Source organism: Platalea leucorodia (genome assembly GCF_965183815.1).
Source record: "Platalea leucorodia genome assembly, chromosome: 3".
NCBI classification, from domain to species: domain Eukaryota; kingdom Metazoa; phylum Chordata; class Aves; order Pelecaniformes; family Threskiornithidae; genus Platalea; species Platalea leucorodia.
The window spans coordinates 1,526,354-1,550,107 of NC_138825.1; the positions used below are offsets into that span (position 1 = coordinate 1,526,354).

General features: G+C 40.4%; 2 protein-coding genes across 6 annotated transcripts in view; one reads left to right on the forward strand and one right to left on the reverse strand.

The window, feature by feature from the left end:
• ASB3 (ankyrin repeat and SOCS box containing 3) overlaps positions 1–23,754 on the reverse strand; it is a gene marked incomplete at its 3' end in the record, with an annotated part of 31,351 nt that overhangs the window by 3,584 nt on the left and 4,013 nt on the right. For 4 of the 5 annotated variants that reach the window (XR_014227722.1, XM_082307368.1, XM_082307367.1 and 1 more), the window contains exons 2-8: positions 10,500–10,713; positions 9,954–10,112; positions 8,309–8,421; positions 7,587–7,722; positions 6,618–6,795; positions 5,022–5,219; positions 1,658–1,909 (exon numbers count right to left, since the gene is read on the reverse strand). Coding sequence is in view for 4 of the 5 variants with exons in the window: in XM_082307367.1 (XP_082163493.1) it covers positions 1,658–1,909; positions 5,022–5,219; positions 6,618–6,795; positions 7,587–7,722; positions 8,309–8,421; positions 9,954–10,112; positions 10,500–10,713 (1,250 nt within the window). Of the gene's footprint in view, positions 1–1,657; positions 1,910–5,021; positions 5,220–6,617; positions 6,796–7,586; positions 7,723–8,308; positions 8,422–9,953; positions 10,113–10,499; positions 10,714–12,314; positions 12,386–23,754 lie in introns of those variants that run through there. The other variant, XM_082307369.1, reaches the window with a different exon arrangement.
• Positions 11,162–21,955, forward strand: CHAC2 (ChaC glutathione specific gamma-glutamylcyclotransferase 2; the record flags this gene model as incomplete). Its single annotated transcript, XM_082307374.1, has 3 exons — positions 11,162–11,296; positions 17,479–17,514; positions 20,626–21,955. The coding sequence occupies 3 exons, from the start codon at positions 11,162–11,164 to the stop codon at positions 21,016–21,018; spliced, it is 564 nt and encodes a 187-aa protein (XP_082163500.1). The 3' UTR covers positions 21,019–21,955.

Sequence of the window (23,754 nt, forward strand, 5' to 3'; positions counted from 1 at the left end):
CGTACAAGGAGGTTTAACAGCAGGTAAACCAACTGCTTTAGTACGACACATGACGAAGAGCCGTGCAGTTCCACAGGACAGCTTCTCGGCTAGATGTATACAATCCTGAATTTTCATCTGAACGGAAATCTAAATGCTCTAAACGCACAAAAATACCAGACTACGCATTTTTGATACACTTGCTTTTTACAAGAGATTCATGTCAAAATGATTTTATGTCCTTTCTAGTTTTTATTATTTCATTTTTCCTATTTGACTGGACTTTCATACATTTACCAAAAACCATACAGGAGAGAGATTTGCCTCGCTTTCTTTAAGAGAATGGCGATTTTCCTCTTCCCACTGGTAATTAAAATTGTCAGTGCTCTAGACTGACCGGTTTATGCTTGATTATACAGTTGTTTTGCACAAGGAGCCAGAGACAGTTAATGAACCGTATGCATAAATGTCATTTGCTGTCTAGGATCCTCCTGTTATCTTCCAGGATGGAACAATTAATATTGAAGTTAAACTCATAAAAACATTAGTTTTGTAGATTATGATGTGATAAGTATTATTTTTAAAAGTGGATATTTAAACAAAGGAAGTAATTGGTATAAAAGTATTTGTGAATTATGTAAGAAAATATGAAAAAGCATCATCTATGGTATACATGGACAGTGAGATTTGTTCACTCGCTGAACTGCAATCTTGTAGTCTGTTTACTTTTCCAATCACTCAGTCTTCTATGAATAAATATGATCTACAGAAGCACAGATATACTGTGCTTTACATATGCTTCTCTAATTACCGTTCAGAAGGCCATTGATGCTTATGACTTAGTGAGATTCTGGTAATCATTAACGAATGCATTTAAAACTACCAATAATATCTTAACTGTATCTAAAATATAAATCAATATTTAAGTAAATCTTAAGATCCTACTCCTTTCATACAGTTAAGTAATGCATGTAATGAGTTTATACAACTCGCATTATGTTGCGAACGGCTGACACATACGGTAGTAAAGTCTAAGCGTCATCTTCACGCACAAGAAAAAAAAAAAAACAGAAGAAAACACAAACGCTTCATAATTTTAAATATAAGCTTAATTCTGTATGCCTTATTAAATAGAAAACATCACCACGCAGTTATTTGTATGCGAAAGAATTAAAAACCAACCAAACAAAAACCGCCCCAGACTGGAGTTTTTGCCACATTATTTTGCATAACACAATCGCTAACTGCATGCGTTTCCTCTCCTCCTAGCCTTGGCCCAGCTTCACCTTACCTTTGTTTCCCATCCCTCCTGACGTCTTTCTCAGGATTTGAAATCCTTCGTACCATTACTGTACCATACATACACACGCAATTTGCAATTAAATTTGGGGGCTAATAAGAGATGTTTGATATAAAAATTGCGAAACGATGCCTTTCTCCAGGGTAGTGATAAAGCAATCTCCATTCTGGCTTTCTTCCTAAAAGAAATTTGTTTTACTGAATCCAGCCATCACCCGTCCATGTTTTATTTCAGACTCTCCCTAACCCTCACCATTCCTGATCACGGCAACCGATTATCAAGTACTGTCCTCTGAAAGCACACGTTAAATAACATTGGCAACAGCTCTGCGGATTAGCCTACAATATTTAAGTAAACAAGATAACATTATCTGCTTACCAGAGTCTGCACATTAAATTCACTGGATTAAAACCAGCCAAGAGCAGATAAGGCAGCCATTCCTTGTACTCCTCATGCGCTTTAATTGTGTAATTTATGAACTCCGATAATTGGTCCCCAGAAGGCAGCAAACAGCCCAGCTTCAAGAAGCGTTGAAACAAAGTAAACTTTTCATGGAACAGGCAATATCCCAAATTAATCCCGAGTAAGGTGATCCCGTATTTCAGGAAAATATCAGTGAAATAAAAAAACCTGTGAACAGCACACAAGGAAGAAGCATCCTGTTAGTTCTTCCCCAGAAAGCATCTACCATTTCACTTTTTACATCCGAGAAAGCAAATTTCTTCTACCAAAAATCCCCCCAAACCAAAGAAAAACCCAGCACGCCATTCCGACTGCAGTTCTTTCTGGAAAGCATCGGTTTAAAATGTAGAATTCCTTCAGGAGACCCCAGTCCCTACATTTGACTCATTTGTTCTTTTTGTCCTGAAAAGCCTATGGCTCCAACCAGCTTCCCGCCCTTCAGAGCACGCCTTTTGATCGCCCATAGAAACTGCCCAAAGTCATCCACTACTGGTGTCCGTGACCCGGAGGCATCGCCGCACCGCCGATCCACCACGTGCTTCCTGGAAGTGCCCGCGTGGCGAGGTTTCACCTTAAAAATACGCCGTATGTGATAGGCGGGCAAGTATGTGAAAATATCAAATGATTGCCCCCCAGAACTCAGGGACCAGCCCAAGGTTCAAACTCGTTAAGGGTTTAATTTATAACCAGCTGTGTTTGCAGGAAGCTCTGCAACCCACTGAACTATTGTAAACATTTTAAAATGTTTTCAGTAAAAATCAGTTTATCATTATCAATTATAATATGGTAATATGATAACGAATGAGATTATGACTGGTAATTAGCGTGTTGTTTATTAGTTAGTAATTAGATTGCACATTACTTCTTGGAAGCGGTGATATATGTTACCTGCCTCATTTACAGCACATTTTAGTAGTTATCTGGTCTGCATCCCTTCCTAAACTATTTATTACATACTAAGGATAGGACAGAAGGGGGAAAACGGTGTCCAAAGATTTTCAAAGACAACTCTAACAAACCCTAGGCGCTGCTTCGCAGGCACAGTCGCTGGGATGTCCTTTCACTAGCAACAACAACAAAAATAATAATTCTGTCCTTGATTTCCCTCCTTGAAATAAGCCTTCTTAGTTCAAGTAGGATAAACTCGATCAGAATATTACTGTCGTATTTTCACTTCAGGAACATCATGAATGACTGGCAAGTTATTTATTACAATTATGGCACTGTAGATTGATGGCATATATCTGGTAAAGTTTTTAAAGATTTTCCTAAGCCAACTGGAAGAATGTGCGATCCTATTAATTAATAGCATGCAGCTAGTACACACTTTACAAACACATATATTCAAGCATATTCAGCAAAGAATATCCCAGCAAAGTTAATTCTTTCAACAGCTTTATCCAGGGGGGAAAAAAAGTACATCACCTCAAGACCATGATTGGTCTATATTAATTACAACAAGCTTTCTTGTAAAAAATAATTTCTCAGATAGCCTCTACGCATCTGTGTACAAGCCTCAGCTGTTTATAAAATTCAGGGCACCGAGGCACATCCTCTAAATGTCAGTATTTTGGCTAAAAACGCTTGCAGGTGACACACTTCTGGAATCTAAGGACTGTTAAAATATTGCATATTTTGATTTTTCTTCCTTAAATAAAGGAAATCAGAGCAGGTCCCATGTGGAAGACAAGAGGCAAGAAGGAGAAACTGAAATCATGACTTCCAAATGAAAGCTAGCCCCAAAAGCTATGTTTTTGCATCTGCCGGATAAACTGCTTTTTAAGGGGCGTGAACTAAATTCACTACTACCAAAACCTCATTAATTTAAATGGCAGCACATAAGCAGTATATTTTGATTCATGTACATGAAATATTCTGTTAGAATCTGAGTTTAAGAAGATTTAAAAGCCTTCATTGAAGATATTTTCCTTAATGCAGCACACTAGCCACACAATATTACTTCACATTAATATTCCCAAGGAGAAGTGTCTACAAAGGGTGAACTAACTAGAATTCTGGCAAAATATTAAATGATAGACAGCAATCAGCTAAAGACAAAAAAAAAGTTTTCAAATGTATTCTCTACCACATGAAATTCTCCGTTGTTCCAAAGCATAAAGCAGTATCAGGTAACTGCTCTCAAGCCTCAATTAAAACGTGAAGCACAATGACGTTACAGCTCTATGCAAAGCTCAAAGCTGCCAAGAGGTGACCAAGATTTGATTCTCTACCTTGATTTGAGCTGGTCTATATTAATTATAACAATATATAAAATTATAACAATATATATTATAAATTTATATATTATATATTATAAAATTATAAAAAATTTATATTGTTTCTACAATATATATATTACAATATATAAAGTTATAACAATATATAAAATTATAACAATATATAAAATTATAACAATATATAAAATAACCTTTTGAAGGTTATTTTATATATTAAATTAGTTTGGGAGGAGCACAAGGCAAGCTTGGGGCCAGCAACATCTAGATCTTTTATAGTAATAGCCCACTACCTCCACAAATTAATTTCCCACAGAAAAAGGAAGAAGAAACTTCTGCACTAAAGGGAAGGAAAAAAAAGAAAATCAACAATAAGGACATGAAGAGCACCTCATTGACATACCATATATATATATATATACACACACGCTTAGGAGTAAGGCTTTTATACCTTATTATTTTTCCTCCAAAATTATAGCCTTTGCATTATGAAGTAAGCATTGGGTTATTTCCTGCTGAATACCAGGGGTGCACATCATTCACCAGGCATAAAAAGAAATGGGTCATGATCTAAAAGAATACATCATTCAGTTGCCCAGTCCTCCTTACAGCTAGAGTGTTGAGCTGATTAATTCTGCTTGTCTTATGCACGAGACTGGCCTACAGAAAAAGAAAACGCTATTTTCCAATAACTCATCCTTACTGAAAAGAATCTGGCTACTCAAGAGTCCTTTTGATCCAATTACAGCATCGAGTCACGTTCCCCGGAGACAGAGACGTGTTGATAAGGCCTCCTGAAAGCACGAAAACTGCAATTATGTTCTACAAGACTCTTCTTCAAAGAGCCGAGCTTCCCCTCGGGGCTTTCAGCAAGGTTCTTCAGCTCGTGCACGCAATCCAAACCCCACGCACCATTCGGATACTTAGAGTTTAACTCCAGCAGCTCAAGAATTGAGGAAGGAGGGCAGAAAACCGCACGTTTAAGAAAACTTAAATAAAGGCCAACATAATTATGAATAGCTTCAAAATATAAGAGGACTACTTACTCTTTTTGGAAGACCATACACATGGGTGAACTGCAGTCGAAGTTAAGGCACTCTTGAGCATCTGGACTGTAGCCTTCTTTAAGTAACATTTCCAAACATTCTTTATTACCACCATATACTGCTGAATACACCGGGCTCACTTTGCCTTTGCCTTTGTCACAAATCCGATCGGTAACTGGTATTAGCAACTCCAGTATCCTGCAAGTATTTGAAAGCACTATTTATTTTGTGATCTTTTGCAATAATTAATTTTAAATGTGTGGTCATTTTTCATATGGTCATTACAACTTAAGAAGAAAATCCTTCCTGTTTTTTCACTGTTGAGTTTGCATAAAGAACAACCTTTATCACTTCATATACAGACCCGTAACAAATGTTGTGCTTTGGCATGGATTTAGGCTGGCAATAAATATTTTAATGTGAATCAGAGACAGATATTTCCTATTATCCAACAATCCTTTTTACAGCAATAGAGTACCTCTGCACATTAAATCCAGACTTCACAGAAGTCTGGAAGCAAACTGAAAATGTGACTTGCAAATAGAATTAATACTTAGTTCTGTTCAACAACACTCACCGAGATACTGAAACAGAAAAGTCATTCTGTTTCATAGCTCACACCTCTGGTCCACATCCTTTCCAGCCAACAAGGATTAGTGATAAACACAGATTCCTTTGCTGCTGGAACTTGCTGGCGTTGCTCAGAGGTCGCCAGTTACATATTGCTGCAAAAGCTACGAAGGCAGCGTTTGATTTAAAGACATTTCTAGTACTGACAACTTTGCTAACCCATCTTCCGTTTCTGAGAAAATGAACAAAACCCAGCTTCCTCAGCATCTACTCCAGTCTGCCCTCCTCCTCGGTTTGAAAAGAGGCATCAAGGTGACGCACAAACTTTAACGACAACTCGGCTGATGACCTCCTTTTGCTAGGGGTTAAGATCAAGCATCTACTAACAATTTTGCAGTTAGCATCATCATTAACATATCCGATTTTAAATGCTGTCACACATGTGCACGTCATGGGGTTCCTGGGAGATGCCTCTCCACAAATGGCCTGCTACTCTGGGAACTTCCTTCCACTCTGGGTTTTCTGCTATGAAAGCGAGTTATACCATTGGGATTGGGCAAAGCTAGAAATGCACTTCTGGAAGGATTAAAGGAACTGTTTGGTGGCTTTGATTTTCTGGCTGGTTCAGCTAATTCATTATTTGCATATCATTACTTCTGCTACTTAACAGTCAGGACTATAATTCCAATTAAGAGCTGCTCAATTCATGTATAAAGCATATGCTATTGTTATTTATATTTTAAAATGTAAAAGTAATATGGCTACTGAGTGAATTGGTATCTGATTCAGCACTGTGGAAACCTCTCTAAACCCATTAGGATGCCGATCAGACCCAGATTAGATGCTGAATTCAAAGTGGTTGTTCACTTTACTGGGACTACTAACAGACATTTAAAACAAGAAAACAATCAGAAACGCTAAACTACAAATCAGCTTGAGAACTCTCTTTTAGAGCTGAATATCCTCTTTGTCAATTAGGATTTTATTACCAGAATCTTTTGCCCGAATGTCTTTTTAATCACCTACTTCTTATGGCCCATTTCAGCCGCTGCGTGAATAGGTAACTGCCAGTTGTCCTCGTTGCAGTAGAGGTTTGGATCTGCCCCTTTCGATAACAGCAGTTCCACACATTCGGCGTGGCCCTCCTGCGCAGCAATCAGCAGGGGAGTGGCTCTGTCCTTGGCTTGACAGTTTATATCTGCGCCTGAGGAAAAAAGCTGATACTTTACATCACCACTATGACGGACAAAATAAACAACAAAGTAAAGTTAATCAGTAATTGGTTTTCACAGCGTGACTTCACAACACAACAGGCTTTCCACAGCAATAAGGAAACATTTACTGGTTTGTTGCTAAGTTTTTAAACAGTCAGTGCTTCAACATTAACTCTGTCAAAGACCAGCACAAGACAAGACAAACGTGCTGGAGGAAAGGGAATGGGCTAGGCAATCTTTGGATTGCAACGATTTTTTGAGATTCTCCCCCAGGTATTGGCAGATCGGTTACTACGATTTCTCTGGTCAGGTCATGGCACCCTCAGGCTTAAAATTTACGCAATTTGTTTTGGTTGTAAGGACACACGCAGTCAGCTGTATAAAACTTGCTCATTATGTGAATGAAACTGTTGCTGTCACTTTACAACCAGAGAGAGATATCTTCACTCAGCCTGAACAATATCCTATTACAAGAGCAACGTCATCAAAATCGGACGACTAACGCAGTGCTATTGAGGGCTTCTTGAAGACCCTGATGAGCCTTCACCTTTTCATAGTTTTGATTTATTATTTCCTACTATCACTTGCTGAAAACGACATTAAATTACTGAAACAAGATTTAAGCAATTAAGATGGTTTTGCATACCCACCTGCAACTAAAATTACATTAAAAACACTAAAATTTGAAGTTCTGAAGCGCAAAAGTAGAACGAAAATTGTATCTGGTGACAGGCTGATGCAAGTTTAAGAACAACAAAGCTAAATGAATGATCACTATTACCATGGGATACAAGCAGCCGTAAACTCTCCAGCTTTCCATACTGAGCAGCAACAAACAAAGGTGTAATTCCAAAGTCATCCTTACATTCCTTGCTTGCCCCTTTCTCCAGGAGTATTTTCATTATCTCAGTGCATCCCTGAAATAAATATTTTTGTTCTTAACCAACAAAAAAGTGGGCAATTGACATAATCTATTTTTCCCACACATTCCAAACAGAAATAAGAAAAAACGCAATGTATTCAATAATCTAAAGATGTACTGAAAATTTAATGGCAGAAGAAATTAGACAAGTTTAATTTAATTTTCCACAGTTGCTCATTTACACAATACATACAAATAGAAATTAAATTAGTTTATTAGAACCATTAAGCGAACATATTTCTATTCCGGAACTAGGTCATACATCTCACTGATGACGAGATACTAAACAGAACTCTTTCTCATAAAATCTTGTAAGAGATTCACTTCCCAAATACAACACGTGAGCTTGTGAGTACATGCAATACTTATAATACTTAAATAATTATTGCTTCCCAACACCATCATCTCACGTAGTTTCAGATACACTCTTTGGTGCATCGCAAGCCCTTCAGCATTTAGACAACCTTATGGCTGCTAGGTAGGTTAGGAAAAAATACTGGATAAAAATGCAAAGAAATAGATAAATTATCACTCAGAATACACCAGTTACATGGAAATTATATGATACACTTACAGGTTACCTGAAAAGAAGCTTGGTGCAAAGAATTCCATCCAGACCAAGAATGAGGTCCCTTAACATTTGCTCCGTGTTGGAGCAGAAACTTTACGATGTCTGCGTGTCCATTTTCAACAGCTTCAAATAGAACAGCAAAAAAAACGAAGAAAAAAATTCACATTAACTGGATTTAAAGAACTCATTGAAAAATTCAAATGGTCTCACCACTAACTTCTTGACACAATAATCATAATTCTTTTAAACTTGCCTTATATATGCTTACTTGCCTTGTACATTTACACCCCCAAAACAGAGTTGGAGAATGGAAATTTATCCGCAAAAAGTTTTAGTTAGACTTGTTAAAATTCCACCTACACTGTGCTAACACAGATAACAAAAGCAAGTTTCTCTCCTCCCTCTTTCCCGTGGAGCACAGAGACAATTCTGCAGCAGACACCCAACTGCACGACAGTCACAACGGCCTCCCGAACTTGTGAAGCCCAGTGACTATCTTACAAAAAAATTCCCTCAAACTTAAACCTTTTAAAAAAAAGTTTAAAACTGTTTTAAACACCTATATAAAATTAATTTCTAATGTGTACATTTAATTTATGCTAATGCATTCATTGACAAAGCCTCCCTTCGCACCCTCATTCATCCTCAAGATTTTGCCAACAACAATTCTAGCAAGGCGCGTTTCCCGCGTAACCGTAAAAGCGCGATATGGTGATAAATGACCTGCGAGTAGTTGCTACTCATTGAATAATTTTTAGAGCATTAGCGCAGGAGCTCGCCAAAGGAGTGCCTCGGGCTTGTAGTACTCACGTCCAACACAGAGCTGTGCCATAACCCCATGACACAGTCTGGACTAACCTGACCACAAACTTACCCCTTGTTAAAAATCTCTTGGATGCGCACCCCCAGGACCGTTCCTTGGCCCCGTCTAATCTACGTAAGCACTTACACGTAGTGTTAATTATCACTATCCAGTGTGCTTTTAATGATGATTTCCCCACAAGTGCTACCTGTTATCAACTGTTTTAAGCAAATAAGCTACGTAGTTGCTTAAAAATAAAATGTGAATAGACTTGTAAACAAAGGTAATGTAGCAGCCATGATGTTTGCCTGGGTACGGAGGTGAGTAAAACAATAAGCATATTTAATCAGATGATTTAGACTCTGAGGATTCACCATAGCAGAAGTTTTAAGCATTTAATTATGTCAAATATAAATCATAGAAAAAATACTAAAATATTTAGTACCTTAGGACCTTAATTGCTAAGCTAGGAATTGCAAAAAGAATAAGAGGCCTTTTCACATAAGAAGTAGGGAGAAAATAAAAAAAAAAAAAAAAAAGACGACTTGAAACACCCTCATACAGATGTAATCCTGTACCTCCTAGGCCTTTTCTGTGCTAGAAAGAAACAAAAGGCAATGCAAAAAACCCATTTGCTTTCACAATTTTGTTTTAAAACACAGTCTGAAGCAGGTTTATCCATAAATAAAAAGTAATCTCTAGACCCACTCCATCTCCGAGTCTAAAGCCTAGTATTTAGGCTACAAAAATATGAAAGACGATAGGCAGCGGATCAACTGGTGAGTTTAAGCTCAGTGAATAAGCTATTCCCCACTCGTCGTTTGTTCTGAGATTTCAAGAAAGCTCGAGTCACCTAGGAACAGCGCGGTGGTCGCTTCAGTGGTAACTTCATTGGGGTCAGCCCCAGCTTCCAGAAGAAGACGAACACTTTCCAAAGACCCGTGGCGTGCCGAAAGGTGCAGCGCGCACATCCCTTCGAACGTCTTTGAATTTATGTAGTCATCAGATGGAGCTACAAATGAGAATAACAAGAAAAGGTATACTTGGCAATAAATTACAAAACACAGTTATTTTCTTAAAATAAGCAAGTTATTTGAGATGTGTGGCCCACAGTATATCCACGAACATGCTGTTATCAGCTCTTTCAAACAGCAGTGTCAGTGATTGCTGGCCCTACGCAAATACCGCCTTGGATAGAGAAGGTAAAGTAAAATCAAGCGTCATTCACAGACTCCAACACGCCAATTTCTCTTTACCATACTGGTCAGTATCTATGAAACCACAGAGAAATTTACAAAACAAGTAAGAATATGATGAGAGAAAGCTATTTAATTTATGTTTTATACCGCAGGGGAATTTAGCAGAAAAATCACACTATTTCACATGGAATTTTCCTTACCTGCACGAACTAGCAGCCTCAGACATTCACTGGAATTGTGAGCTGCTGCTTCGTGGATGGGCACCCACCCCCTGTTATCTGGGACATCGATGCTGTATCCCTGCTTAATTAGTTTCCTCAGCATTTTAACATTTCCTTCTCTGGCTGCAAGCCCCACGGCAGAGCATCGATCGGAATAGGCCTCCGTGAAATCCATCCTTGTGTGTGGCAAACTCTGCGGGAGGAAGGGGAGAGGAAAAAAGGGAAGGGGAGGAGGAAAAGAAAAAAAAAAAAAAAAAAAAAAAAGAGATGCCTGTTAGTACAGAATATGTTTATGGGGGTGTGTGTGGTGTGTTTTGTTTTGTCTTGCAGAGGTTTTTGTTCAGTTTGGGGGTTCGGGGGGCTCCCCTGCTGCTACCCAGCGGCCCCCGGGGAGGCTCAGCTACCGAGGGGAGGCGAGGGGCCAAGCGACCCAACTCCGAAGGCGAACCCCTGCGCACAGGACGGGCTGACACCGACACCTGGCAGGCCCCGCTCTGCCAGAGCAGGGCCGTGGCTCCGGCGGGCCACCCCTCCGGCCAGCCCCGGGGCACCGGAGGGGCAGGACCCGCGCCGGCCGGCGAGGGAAGGCGGCCCTTCCCGCCCCCCGGCAGTGCGCAGGCCCGCCCGGCGGTCGGTCGGCCATGTGGGTGTTCGGCTACGGCTCCCTCATCTGGAAGGTGGATTTCCCCTACGAGGAGAAGATGGTGGGGCGCATCCTGGGCTACAGCCGCCGCTTCTGGCAGGGCAGCACCGACCACCGCGGCGTGCCGGGCAAGGTGAGGCGGGACGGGGCGGCCCTCCCCGGGCCCGGCGGAGGAGCCGGGCGGAGGAGCCGGGCGGGCCCCTCAGCGCGGCGGCGGGGCGGGCGGGCCTCTCCTCCCGCCGCCGCGACCTCCGTCCCCGCCGCCGAAGCGAAGCGGGGAGTCTTTTTGAGGACTCGAGACCTCAAAAGTTAGTAGTTATAGACATTAATCTAACTAACTGAGGGAAGATACCTCAGCGGGGGCGTCAGGCTTTGAGGAGAAAGGCTGGTTAATAAGTAAAGGCCAGAAGCACTGATTTGAATAACTACCTTGCTGGTTTTCAGCTTTTTTACTTTCAAATGAAAAGTAAAATTTCCTCCTCACGGAGGAGGAAATATTTACTGCTTGGAAAAGGGGGGGGGGGGGGGGAGGCCACCCAGAAAAAGAAACTAAACTTCCAGAAGCGAGCATTCCCAATTTCAGGCGAACATATGTATTTTTAAGGCGCGGGAGTGAGAGTAATGAGTCTCGCTCTGCTTTAGAGCCTGTACCACCCTCCCCATAGGAGGGCTAGCGCCCTTATTTAATTATAAATACCTCCACAAATGTTAAAGAAACCATAGGTTACAGAAGCACCCGGCAAGTTAGAGGGATGACTTTGATGGTTATTTACGGCTGCAGGTGCTGCGCACGATTTACTCATCAGAAACGCAAACTCATCATAAATGTACAGAAACTGATGCTTGCATACAGCTCTCTCACAATTTACCTACTCTGAGTGCTGGTTTTGTACCATCAAAGTATGTTTTGCTGATGCTCCCTAAAGCAGTCGTCTAACCTGGAAACTCCACTCTAAAACTGGATTATGGCTTTAAAACAGCTCCTCCAGAAGAGGCATAAGGATTCTTTTTAAAAATAAAACGCAGCGTGCTACACGTAGCATGGAAGAAATTTTCACCTAGTTCTAAATAGCACTAGTTAGAACCTCAAACACCATAAAATAACTTGAACAGTACTTAAAGATAATACAATGCCCCCCCCTCAAATTTACCTTTCTGCAAGGCAAATCCCCATGCTCCAGGTCCTAGCACGAGTTGGGCAGCTAGAATTTAAAAAAAGAAAAAAGAAAAGAAAATTGCAAAGAAACAAATTGCAAGCGGACTGGGGCTCGGCAAGCATGTTTTCCAGCTTGGAGCAGTGCTGTGCAAATGCAGCTGTCCTGGTTCTGAACTCGAGCCCCAAAACGCTTTGCCGTGTTGCTTTTAAGACAGAGTCAAAAGCCTCGCTTTGTCAGCCGGCTTACGTGCTGTCGTACACACGGTTCCCGTCTCCAAACCTGCCCCGCTCTCAGCCACAGCCTTGCTGGGCTGGAGGGATGCAGCATGCCCTGCGGCTGGCTCCGTTAGCTCTGCTGAACGCTAATTTCTCATCCACCAGTCAGCCCTTTCCAAAGATTACGTTTGCGTGAGCATTGGGAAATTTCTGTCCTTCTCTTGAATTTGGGTAAATTGAAAAGCACGTGCAAAAGTTGTTAGGGTGGGGCATAAAAGAGTGTGATCCCATCAGCCTCCCCTACTTAGGGAACCAGGCTTTAAAAAAAAAATAATAATAATAAAAAGAAGATTAGTCAAGAGAGAAAGTCTTACTCTCGGGGCTTCAGCACCTGCACCAGCCAGTTTTTCCTTCCTTTTTGCAAGTATCCTTGGTGGCCTCGTTGCATTATCTTCTGCCGGGCTAGCTGAAATTCAGGGGGATACTCAGAGCGACTGTGCAGATTTTGGAAATCTTGCAAAATGGCCACGCCAGGTTACTACCCACTAGCATATACTTGGTTCCAAGAAGCTGAGACATTTGTATTTCTGCCACAGTCAAGATCATACCCAGAACCATCATCTCCAGGCATACAGAGCCTTAAAACAACAACAACAACAACAAAACCCCACCCACGCAAGCCCACGCGTTGCTCTATTTCTATTTAGATGCTTATTTGGACAGACTGAGGGCACAGGTCATTATTTATGTAAACTAGTTAATGCATTTTATGTTGTATATAAAACACTTGGCATTAACAAAATACACTTTTTCTCAGCATCAACAAGTTAATGCCGTTTTGTATTCCTGCAGTCCATGAGCTGTTACTCCTACTTGCAAGGCAAAAAGGCTTCCTCAGCGTACGCTGAGAAAACACACAGCTGGGACCTCCCATTTTCCCAGGCCAAACGCTCTCTGCTATAAAACCTTTACAATCCCTGACATCAGAGAGGAATTGCATCTCTTGTGGGTGAGCTACAAGTGAAACTCGTCCTTCGGTACGAACACATTTTAAAGAACAGCAATAAAACAGTAGCCAACAAGTTAAAAACACCTCTCCTGAAAACCCTCGTTGCTCCAACATTCCACGGTCAGCGCAACAAAAACATACGGAGCACTTTTACGTACAGTGGCTGCAAGCTTTTAGTACAAAACTCGGTTGACCTTGTCTTCGTACTTTGAACTGCTCAACTCCTACTGCAATAAGACAGTTAACTAGTTATAAAGTGCTGTTTAATCATGGGGCCATATTTTATACTTTACAGGATGTTAAATCGGAAAAGGTTTTGTTAGATTAAGAATGCAAAAAAAGGAATAACCATTTCTTAAAAAAAAAAAAATATACAGCAACTTATACATCAGCTGTATTTTAAAATAAGATTTTCAGAGAATTATTCCAAATAGTACATTAAGGCAGCTTGAATTTTACCAGGCAATAACAGCGTTCCCTGCAAAAAGTGCTAGTGGCTTAGAAAGACCTGAATAAGTAACAAAAATGTTTTCATAAATGGCAAATTCAGATTTCTTAGTGCAAGCTTCAGAAAAAACAGCATCAGGAATGCAAACCTGCATGATTCACATAAACCTTCTCAAACATTAAAGTCCGGGGTTTGGTTTTGCACGGAAGCGTAAACGCATTCAAGGGTTGAAGCCATTATTATCACAACATGGTTTGAACCAAACTAACAGCTTGCTGCTGCCACAACAGTGAAGTCTGCGTTCCTCTCCTTAGGATCCTCCTCCCTCCCAGCTTTGGACCGCTTGCTTTAGCCGCTCGCCTTCATCTGGCACTGGCACTCACTTGACTGCACGGCACACCGACATTTGGGGAATCTCATTTCTGGCTCTGCCAGAGACTTGTTCCTAGCCCTCCGATGCGCTTATGAAAAAAAAAAAAACAAACCAAAACCAAAAAAACCCAGGGAAACTTGATGACACGATTAATCTAGCTGCAGCTGTCTCCTGCCACTGTCCAAACAGAAAACCGAGTTTCTGCATGCGTAGAATTTACTGGGTCAGCTTAAGGTTAAATCATCTTAAGGTAATGGAGGGCTTTTAGTTTGTTAAAGGTGAAATGGAAAAAAAAGGAGGTTGGACTAGCGGATCTCCAGGCGTGCCTTCCCACGTTTGTGATCCCCTGATTCACCCCGGCGGTTTCTTCCCGTTGGATGGCTGCCAGCGAGGGGACTCCAGGGAGAGGATGGATAGATAGGCTCCTGGTACGCCACAGAAGTCAAAAAGGCTACGCTTTGTTTAAATAAACTTGTGCTTTGAAGGAAACCATTTTAAATTATTACATTCCGACTTATTAGCAAACTTACACCTCCCATTCTGAAAAAATTTAGAGGTAATCAAGCTAAAATTATTTCATATTTCCTTTTAGTCCATCTTACTTTCATATCCAGATGCAAAAATTGATTGATTCCTCTATCAGTAAATATTTAGTAATTTCAGTAGCTGAGCGGTTTATAGTACCACTAAAAACAATCTTAACAGTGGAAGACCTTATTTCGGTTTACCCCGCTATTTCACAGCGCCCATCAGCCAGACCTCCGGACTGTCCCGAGGAGCTTTATCTCCACGCAGACAGACAGAGCCCCCACGCCAGGGGAACGTCACAGACTCTAGCCCACGCTCTGCACCATGCTAATGCCATTTTCCTCTTTTTACTGAACCCAGGATGGTCAAACCTAGAAGAATCTCCCATCACATGCAGTCTAAGGCAGGAGTACGTTTGGGAGCCCTAGTGTACAGTACAGTTGAGGGCTTGAAGTGAAATACAACGCTAAGAGCTGAAACAACATGTATTTAATTTTCCGCAATGGCTTCCCTTCCGATTCAGAGGGGCGATGGCCCTTAGCACTACAGATGCCTTAGAAAAGTCCTGCACGCTGCTGCTCCATCCAGCGGGACCCGGCGGAAGGTTGCCTTTGTCAGCCTGGCAGTAGCCTGCGCAGAGCTGACACAAGTCCCTCAAAGACATCTGATTAGGAGATCGTTCGGGTTTGCCCTTGCCAGTACTTGGGCACGACAAAAATGGTTTTGGTTCACATTATATAGCCGGTCATTTACAGATGTGTTATTTGCTTTACTTAGCCAGCAGAGGTAATACCGATGGTTTCTTAATGGTGTTTGTTTTAGACAAGGACTCTGCAAACCAATACAACAGATATCCTCTCCTTCCCTAGACAGATCGCTCTTTCATCACGCAACCAATCTGAAGATTAACAACTCTTCAGCGCTTCACTTTCATTTAATATTTAGGCTTCAGACACAGGCATTCCTGGTAATAAAGAGAAAATTGTTTCCCACCACAGGATGTCTCTTTAATCCATAATTTACAAAAATCGTAGTGGCCAGTAATGAGTACGCAAGTCAGGGAAGTATCAATGGCTATGGAAAAAACTGCCCAAAAGGAACACCTAAGTTGTCTTGATTAATCATGGTAACAGACCTGTTTCCTCTAAGTACTCAAATAGTAATCACTTCGTATTAATTTAGTTTTGTTGCCTTATTTTATCAATCAGATCAGGAATAGATGGCTGATGCTGGGAGAGAACTGGCATAAAAATGAAAAATACCGCACACCTCAGAGCTTATAAATAAACGGCCCTTAAGATTATAAAAGATCTGGCACTGAATAAATAATATCTGCAGTTGATGGTATCTATACGGTGCTCTGCAAAAACTAGATTCATAGTTGGCTTGCTACCAGAAGAACGCGTGGCTTGCCAAAAACACTGAAATGTAGTAGCCCAAGACTGAAAGTTAGCTAAGGCTAACCGATGGGCACGCATCCAAGTACATCAAGCTCAGATTATCTTTGTACCGCCCAAGAGAATGAATTTCTATCCTACGCTAAAACTGAAGGAATGCTAGTACCTCTGCTTTCCCTTACCTCTCATCAAAGGCGCTTGTATACTAATTTGATGCCAAAATTAGCAATTTTAAAGTACAAATGTAGTTCTCCATAGGGTTTTATGTTTTAAAATTTTATTCTCCAGGTTATACAGCAAATTTCAACAATTTTCTTTTCCGTATTTACGAAATTGGCTTCTTACTCTTCCTGCAAGAAGTAACTCATTGGAAAAATAAGCCATTACCAAGGTATCCTCCGTCTGCCCAGTAAGGGAGAACGAGCTGGGAGGGGGAAAAGAAGGGGGAAAGTAATCTTTTGCACAACAAGTTTCTTTTTTTCAGTTTTAAATAACATGGTACTAACATGGTGCTTACTACAAATTACTAGCAGATTTATTTGCTATATGTTTTTGAAAACATCTAATTAGCTAGGAGCTTTTAAACCTAGGAGTTGCCATGTGTCATAGTCTGTAATTAACATTTTCTAAAATCCAGTTAGTGCAAACCAAGCCAGAAGTGGTAATACCTTGCTTAGTTCTACGCAAGCTAGGTTTCTACGTTACGTTATTTTTCCATGCCTGCATATCAACTTTTTGAATACAAGTGAGAAGGTTCACCTCATTGTCACTCCGGAGACTGAAAAAAAAAAATCACATAGTACTGTGGAGAAGCAACATGACTGAGGAAGGTTTTACACTAATGAATTATTGTCACCGTTTTAAACATAACTAGAATTGAGTCTGGACAGCACATAGAAAGCAAGGACATTCAAAACCTCCCTGTTTATGACTGCCCTGTGTTGCAGACACTTTCCACTCAGTATTTAAACTGTGATAAACAAAACATTATCTAATACAGATCAAAAGCTATTCTCAGAAAATATTTATACTGGATCTCAAAGAAATAGACCTTATTGAGGTTGTCCTGGCTTAGTTCTCTGACCCCTTCATTACTTTTCATTGCTTTTTTCTTGTTTTGGTTTGGTTTTGCTCATGATTTAGGGTAAAAGCCTTTAACTGAACTATGATTTTTTTTTTTAATTTTAGCCTGGAAGAGTTGTGACTCTGGTTGAAGATCCTGAGGTATAGTACTCCTGTTCTGTCTCTGTAGTGTACAGAAAGTCCCGTTGCATTCCCAGCCTGTGTAGTAAGTCTCTATTAATTTTTGCTTCTCTACAAGCAAATAATTGAGTTATCTTTAGTGCAACGAAAAGTTCTCTCAGAATTTCTTGGAGTTACACGAGTGACTCGTGATTGTTTCAAATAAATCAATCAATTTAAACTAAGAAACTGGAAGTAGTTTGGGTCTGTTATGACCAAAGGTATATTTTAAAGTATTATCTGGAATAGTCTCTTCAGCTATCCAGTTGTAAGATGCAGAATTTTACTTACAGCATATGTATAGCGCTGATAATATGCCATTAGCAGACCCCAGATGTTGAGTCAGGACTGCAGTCTTGCCCTCCCAAAACAGAAACCAAAACAAACCAAGATTACATTGCAGTGATAAAAAAGGGAGATACTCTTGCTTTATTTTTTGCTACACAGATAAAACACTTAAGGACCTAAATGCCACAACTGTGCTTTTGGTTTCTATGCAATATTGTGAAATTAGCTCCTGTTTAGAGAAAACGGCCGTTGGCCCGAGTCTGCCATTCTTGCTTATCTTTCGCCCTTTTCCCCAAGTCTCGCTCAGACAGCGCAATGGACGCGTTTGCAAGGGGAGTGCCTGGGCTGGGGAGGGAGGGGAGGTGAAACAAGGCCTGGGCTTACAGTCACGTAAGCTGCAGGAAAATCAACTTTTCTGCTTATAAAAGTACTTAGACTTACATTTTACCCATCGGTAATCCTGTTTGATAGTAAAGAAGCTATCTTACAACTACCGGTGAATTTTTTTAGGGATCTTGGCCACCAGAGAGCTCTCGGTTAGACTGCTGACCAGCTAGGACCAAAGGACTGAGCTAGGCTGGGGAAGCCCGGGGCGGCGATTGCAGGATACATACACCTTGGATGCGATCGCTTTCCCACTCCCTGCTGCTCCCCTGGGCCCCCACAGCCAGCAGCGTGCTCCATTCTGGCACCTTGCTGGGGACGGCTGCGGTGGTCCCGTCCCTCCAGCTTCACACCGCTCCCGGAGAGGGAATCCCTGCAGGCACTAATGCCTCCAGAGGGGCGGGAAGGAAGAAGGGATGGCATGGAAGCAGAGGGAGAGCAAGGCCATGCAACACAAGGCCATAAGACACGGAGGATGGATGTTTTGGTAGTAGTTAGTTTTTATTTACAGTGGCTAATCTATGTGATTATGATATTGCTGTCTTACCAATCTGTTTCCCTGAGAGCAGCCACAAAAAGAGGTAAGCTTAGCAGTAATCAAAAACTTAAACTATTTTTTTGCAGTTAGCAGACCCAGCAAAATGCAATGCACTGTCTCTCATTGTGATTTTCTGTACCTTTCTAGTAAGGGTTTTTCACATTACTGTACTGCTGGGTACCATTATGTTACACAGACGCCTATATAGACAAAGAATGCTTATGTTTGTTGTCACTCACTTTGTATTGTTAAGCAAACTTACACGTTTCTATAGAAGCTTTTTTCCCCTTAGCAAACCAGTTTTGTTTGGTTGGGTTTTTTTTCCCTTTTCTCCAGAATCTGGTGTGGCCAGATAATCGCACGTTACACATCGACATCAAATGGTGTGACAAGTCATTTGCTTTCATTTCAGTTACTCATGCTGCAGGTTAAAAAAGTAACCGTATTTTGAAGATACCTTAGCAGACTACAGCAATTATTCCCTTGCACACAGACACCAAACGCTGTGGTGACAACAGCAGCGGGACTTCTACTGGCAATGCCAGCTCTCAGCTCTGTACTAGCCTGCGTGTCCTTTTTCGCTAGCGATACACGTAGTGCAGCTTGGAAACATCTAGTTTAGAGTGGTTTTAACTTGCTCTATCTTTCCTTGCCAGTTAAGAGGAGACCACAGAACATCATACTCCTTGTCAAATTTCTGGATTATAATTTTCCATCATCCTCTATACTGAAAAGTAAATGAATTAACTAGCAGTTACACTTAACATATCTGCTTTAAATCCCTAACTCTGCCACACCCGTATATATTTTTCTACCAACACCAAAGTAGGTCTGAATGGCAGATTTAACTCAAAAACAATGTGCACAGAAGAGGCTGTTTTTCAAACTAACACATTTCCTGCAGACAGCTGGAGTGAACCCGCATCCCGGATGGCTGAGGGAAAGCAAGGAACCCATTTTTGTACTCGTTACTGCTGTTCCTGGCCATAGCACATCAAATGCTCTCACCATCTACAAAGGATGCAATAGAAAACGACTCCCGAGTTTTTTAATAAAATGCCTTTGACCAGCATATAGTCTGACTGCAAAATTCAACGCTCATGAATTAACACCACCACCCCAGCATCGTCTGATATCATGTCTAAATACTAAGATCCAGTTTTAGGGGGGAAAAAAACCAAAACGTTAATTGCTTTGTCATCATTACTGTAGCACCGATACATATACCCACTTAGCTGCAGGAAGAACTGACATTTGATGTTGCCAGCAGGCAAAACAGACTACCATTTATTTTAAAACAGCACTCATAAGAAACAATATGTAGCCCTTAGTGGATAATTTTTCTTCTCTGATTCGGTTTCAGCGCGGTAACGTCACTACGCTCATCCCTCCAAGTGCATGTAACAGATGTGACACCCAAGTCCTTAGAAACAAAACTGCAGCTAAACAGAGAAAGGACCGGATCAAAACTACTTTGAATTTGGCACTATTTAAAATTTTAATTTTCAGATACAAATTTTGTGAGGTCAGGAAGATACTTTGTATCCTTTCTGCCAGGTCCTTAGTCACCCATGCCAAGGCTATTTACTATTTCAAACTTAGTTGCAATAAGAAATTGTTTTGTAAGAAAGGCCTCAGCATTAGCAAGAAAGTGGATGATCAATCTGCATAATTACCATTTTGACTGAAGATTTCCTGACGAAAACAACCCTTTTCATTTGGGACTCCTTCTACAAACAGTGTGAGAAATAGCTATAAAAAGACTGGAAACGGAAGGAATTTTTTTTTTAAGAGAGTTTTGTCTAAATACAATAGAAATACATTAATTTGTGAGTATCTTTATGAACACTGCTTGGATTTTCTTTTCTTATGTCCTTCAACAGGGGTGCGTATGGGGCGTTGCTTACAGATTGCCAGCCGGACGAGAATGTGAAGTAAAGGCGTACCTGGACTTCAGAGAGAAAGGAGGCTACAGGACTACAACGGTCATTTTCTACCCAAAAGACTCGTCAGTAGAACCGTTTGATGTATTGTTATACATTGGGACTTGCGACAACCCGAACTACCTCGGTCCCGCACCTCTAGAAGAAATTGCTGAACAGATTTTTAACGCAGTTGGTCCTAGCGGAAGAAACACAGAATACCTGTTTGAACTCGCTGATTCCATCAGAAATCTCGTACCAGAAGACGCAGACGAGCATCTCTTCTCCTTAGAGAAATTAGTAAAGGAACTCTTGGAAAAGCGTCAAAGCCTGAACTGTCTGCAAAATAACTAATTAATTTTAATGACCTTGCTTCATCTTCAGAGGAATGGTTTTGTTGCACAATGGGTATGTGACTTGGAGGCATGTCTCTCTGTACTATGCTATCTTATTTATTTTAATATTGCATTCAAAATAGTAGTTGGTCATTAAAACATACTGCTACAAAAATCATTCTTTCAGGAGTCTATAGAAAGGGGAGCAGGTTTTAGGTTTCAATTTGGTATATTGGGTTTTTATCCAAAGATGACATCTTTATGAATATCTCAAGAGAACCACTTAAGCTTCTCTTTGTTTGAAGATTTTTTTTATTATTATTATTTCAGGTTTAAAATAAATCTTCAGAATATTTTTAAGATCAAAATCTGCATTCGGATACAACTCCCATTGATTAAAGTAGTAGTTCTTTCCGATTCAAGACCACAGGCACGGAGCTCAGTGCAGCTAAAGAGAGATAAACGTTAAGTAGTAGTTGTAAATTGCATAGGAAATGCATAGTAGAATGTTTATATCATCAACATTCAACTTCACTGAAATTAAGTGATTCCACTGAATTAGTCATCTTACCCTTTATAGATTAGTTTGTCCTTAAACGCCGAGGAGAAACCATTTCATTGCCAAGGAAATGATTCTTTCCCTTGGCTCCTTATGTCAAGCCCCTGAAAACCAAAGCACAGGGTACTTTGACACAAGCAAGCCATAATGTATCATCAGTGCCTCATTTTATTTTTTTAAGATTAATATAAAGAATAAAGCCAAAATGTTAAAACTAACTAAGAGTATGACTTGAAGTCACAATGCAGCAAGAATGTTCAGAAACTCTCATCTTCGTTATTTGCCTTTAGATGCTGTTGTAACCCCATCTCTTAAAAAAAAAATGGCCAATCTCTGAGGGTAGATTTTAAGCCAGTAATTTTCAACCACTGTTTCAGGGATTCGCTGACAAGAGATAATTAAGAAAGGAACCCTCTTCTCAGTAACCTTGTGTGTGTTGTGTGGACATCCACACACAGAGGGCTGGAGAGCCACCAGTTTAGGCTAGTAGGCTTACTTTATGCAAAACATAAGCAAATGGAGTTCCCGTCCCAACAAGGACTTTTCTTGCTTCTCAAAAATTTAAGTTATTTTTGTTAACTTTTAACAAAGTATATTTTTGTATGTTAATATAGGAAAGGTCCTATTTCAACCACCACCTGACGTCACATTTTCTCATACAGAGAATGCATAAGTGTTTAGTAGTAGCTTGGAAGCCTGTATTTTGCATCAGTAATTGCAAAACTTATATGTTTGCACTATACAGGTTGTCCCTTTCTCTTCTTCACATTTTCCTGGTTTATATTTGTAATGGCTTGAAAATATCAGGGTTATCAAACTAACAAGCTGCTATTATTTTACTTGGCCACCTACAAACGCCAACAAGAACACAAGTGAATGTTAATAGGAAACAGTTGAGAAAGGCAGCTAGATGAGTAGAAAATAGGAAATTAGAATTCAAACCTAAATTCAAGATAATCAGACCACTTAAAGTATTTAACCAAGAAAGCTGTGGTTTTTACACACCAGATTATAATTTTACTGTGCCTCTGGCATCTCTCAAGCATTGATTCATTGAGGAAAAAAAAAAAAAGTCTATCAGTTTTTAGAAGCTACTGTTTACTATTAATAGTTCAATGCCACTATTTTAAGAGTACACGATGGGCTATCACTTGATGGACTGCTCTGAACTGCCGAAGCAAATCCTCTGATCATATTAGCAAAATAATCGTATGTATCGAGGCCTCATTTTTCCATTAGTACACGAGTTACTTGCAAACTGACGGACTACCCTCCAAAAGTCTTGATTCTCCTCCACTGCACTGTGCTGGTTTAAGACTGACATAACTGAGCAGAAAAGCAACCCCAACTAATTCAGCTGCACAGCGGGAGAGGAGTATGATCCGAGCTTCCAGGCGTCTGTACGCAGTGACAGTCATTATGTTACCCAAAGCTGAAGCTGAGTGACTTCCCACAACGAAGATGGACAGCGGTAACCGTGACCCAAATCAGCATCCATGAACGTGCTCCATTACGCATGCGTTTATTCACCGTGACTTAAGGAGTAACTCTTAAGCGTTACTGGATACTTAACTGTTACTAAAAGTGTTATGTATGATTTATTTCAAGAATATTTAAGTGTTGAAAAGAACAGTACCCTCCAAAAGACCCAGCCAACAACAGCACTTCCTTTCTTGTGCTTACTTCAGATTCAAGCAAGCTGTAGTAAAGTTAAAAGATGTACAATGGCATGTCACTCCACACATTTTTTAAAATTCTTTCCCCAAAGACTTACCCGTGTTCCTTAAAACAGGGCAGGGCAGGGGATGCTTACACTCACTAATGATCCAAAAACATCCGTGATGATTCCCTCTTTAAAACTCTAATTATTTAAGCACTGCGTTGGGGCATTGTGATTATGTACGGCTCTGTATCTTGTATCTTTAATTATACTCAGGACATCGTTGGTTCATTTCTTTCCAGATTCATAAAACTTGCAATAATATCTGTAATGATACATTCCAGTTTGTGCATACAACTTCAGTACAATAAAAACGCACCACATTTACTAATGGTGTTGAAGAAATTCCCAGAAATGTTATGTTTATTTAAAGTGTATCCATGTTAGGATGGACATCAATGTGTGTCTTAATTGCATCTCGTTATAAAATGCTGTTAGATCTAATGATGAAAGCCAATATACAAGAGCAAGCTACT